Raw genomic sequence first — 2,552 nt, 5'->3', positions numbered from 1 at the left:
TATTTTCCTGCTTTTTTGTCCTTTGTCAATCACACCTATGAAAAAACTGCATCACTCAGCATTCAGCAAGTGTCATGGGCTGTGGAATAAGTGTGGAAGATCCTGCCAAGCAGCTGAAGCTGTGGAAGATGCCTGCTCCCTCCAGCTGCTACGACCAAATGCCACCAGGTGGAACTCGCTGTTTATGGCTGTGGAAAGGCTACTCAAGATTCTGAGAGAGAGGGGAGAGCCAGCTTTAAGAGAGATCTGTGCAGAATTGAAGGTTCCAATGTAAGTTGGAATTATTTATTTTTTATTTATTTATTTATTTTTTGCCTGCCATGGCTTCTGTGAATGTCCCTGACTTGTATCATATTTAAATGAGACTCGTTTAAAAACCACTCGACCCCTTTAGAAATGATCCCTGAGGTGAAAGTGCTATGCTCCATTAAAGTCCTCATTTCATACTATGTTCGCCTTCCTAGTGGTTTAGTTTACCGGAGCTATTAAATATTTTTACCACCACTAGAATGCAGTAATATGTTGAACATACACTATCTAGCTTTCACCAACCTACCTACTACTGCACTCTAGTGGTTATAAAAATATTCAATCTCTCAAGTAAACTAAACCATTATAAGGAGCTGTAGACAAGAACTGGTTCATACACAATGTACTGTAAAACCTTGCTTTGTATGTTTTCTAGGTTACTGATTTTTGGGTACAATATTCATGCATAATTGTAAAACAGTGGTTTGTTTTCTCCCTAACCGGTTCCATCCAGTTGAGCTCACTTTCCTCAAAGAGTACTACACCACCATGAGCCCTGTCGCCCAGTCCATCAACATCCTCCAAGGAGAAGCGGAAGTCCAGATGGGATGGCTTCTTCCGACGATTTCCCTGCTGAGCAGCAAACTGGAAAAAATAAAGATTGAACTGAGGCACTGCAAGCCGTTGGTTGAAGCCATTCAAGTGGGCATCCAGAACCGTTTTGGCGAGATGTTAAGAGACCCTGAATTGATTGCTGCAGCGATTCTCATCCCAAAGTTCAGAACGGCCTGGATCAAAGATGATGCTACACTGAGAATTGGTAAGACAACATGAAGATCTTTAAAATAAAGGAAATGTAGCAAATATACATTAAATTACAAATTTAATGTACACTTACTACATTTGTTATTTTATTATTCATTTCATACATCAGTCTAATTTCGAATTAGGTTGATAGTATTTCAGCTGTAATCAGGGTACTGTAAATTTAGTTTTTGAAGTTCGGGGCCTGAAAATATCTCAAGATGTCTGGAATTGTTAGTCAAGACATTAAATTTGTGTTTCTTTCCTTGTTTATTCCCTGAATTTGGCAGATACAGAAATTGTGAAAGTAGCCAATCTGCAAGGTCACACTGCCTCGTGTTGCGAGCTTGTAGATCTGCTATTTTCACAATTTGTCTCAACTTTTTTTCTATTATTTTATTTATTTTTTGCTAATTTTGGCCTTTTGTTTCTGATAGTATTGTTTGTCAATGTAATTTAATTTTTTTCCCTTAGAGTTATGGAAAATGTCATAAATGTAATTAAATTTGTCCTATAAAAATGTGCACATACCCTGGCTGTACTAATGCTAGTTTCACCCTCCCTGTGTTTCAGGGTTGGACTACATCAGGGAGCAGTTGGAGGATTCTTCCATTTCAGCAGATGTTGGATCCGGCTCATCTGATGAGGGAGATTTCTTCCATGCCCTGAAAAGATCCCACGAAACACAAAGCGCCACCAAGCAGCTTGATTCGTACCCGACCTACTCAACAGACAACATCAAGATACTGAAGACATTTCCTGTGGTTCTCAAGTTGTCTGTCAAATTCAACACACCTCTGCCTGCTTCTGCAGCCTGTGAAAGACTGTTCAGCATAGCAGGTCTCATCTTCAGCCCAAAAAGAGCATGGCTAGCTGCGAACACTTTTGAAAATCAACTTCTGCTGAGGATGAACCGCGAGATCCAACTTCTCTATCACCACTTGAACCAGAACCAGAAAGTTTGTGTGTGTGGTGTGAGTATGCCTCAGCCCATGAGGATTCCCCCAACATAGTTTAAAAGTGGAAAAGTGGTCCTTAAGTTTAATTTTGCAATACAGTTTGTGCAAGACACTTGTTCAGAAAAGTGATGTGCAACCAGTCTCCAGTGATGGTGCTGTGTGTAATGAGAATGTATTTTTTAAGTTGTATTCTTAACTAGACACAAGGCACCTTATTTAGTTGTGTTCTCTGAGGCAGATAGGAGGCATTTTTTTATGTTCTTAGGCAGACAGACACTTTATGTATAGTTGTGTTCTCAGGAAGACACGAGACACTTGATTCACTCACTCTACATGTTTGCTCAGGTGGTTTTTTTGTTTTTGTTTTATCATACCACATCTATTTCATTCACCTGAAAGTGAAATAAAGAGAACAAGGGGAGAACTATTTTTGGTTGTTTTGCTTCTTTTTATGCATACTATAAAAATACTTTGTACTTTACTTGTACTTGTACTTTTGATACTTGAGTATATTTTTTCACAAGATACTTTTGATACTTA

General features: G+C 38.9%; 1 protein-coding gene across 1 annotated transcript; it reads left to right on the top strand.

The window, feature by feature from the left end:
* Positions 1-223: 223 nt before the first annotated feature.
* Positions 224-2,066, top strand: LOC141014908 (uncharacterized). The gene is made up of 3 exons (XM_073488849.1): positions 224-270; positions 764-1,069; positions 1,627-2,066. The coding sequence occupies exons 2-3, from the start codon at positions 799-801 to the stop codon at positions 2,064-2,066; spliced, it is 711 nt and encodes a 236-aa protein (XP_073344950.1). The 5' UTR covers positions 224-270; positions 764-798.
* The last annotated feature ends 486 nt before the right edge of the window (positions 2,067-2,552 follow it).

The sequence above is a fragment of the Pagrus major genome, chromosome 19 (genome assembly GCF_040436345.1).
Source record: "Pagrus major chromosome 19, Pma_NU_1.0".
Taxonomy (NCBI): Eukaryota; Metazoa; Chordata; class Actinopteri; order Spariformes; family Sparidae; genus Pagrus; species Pagrus major.
The sequence above is the reverse complement of the archived record's forward strand: the minus strand, read 5'-3'. Positions and strand labels throughout refer to the sequence as shown.

Excerpts from the sequence above, each read along its gene's own strand:
- LOC141014908 (XM_073488849.1), top strand. The coding sequence starts at position 799 with ATGAGCCCTGTCGCCCAGTCCATCAACATCCTCCAAGGAGAAGCGGAA. Across the intron at positions 1,070-1,626 it reads TGATGCTACACTGAGAATTG|GGTTGGACTACATCAGGGAG; the intron begins GTAAGACAACAT and ends CCTGTGTTTCAG.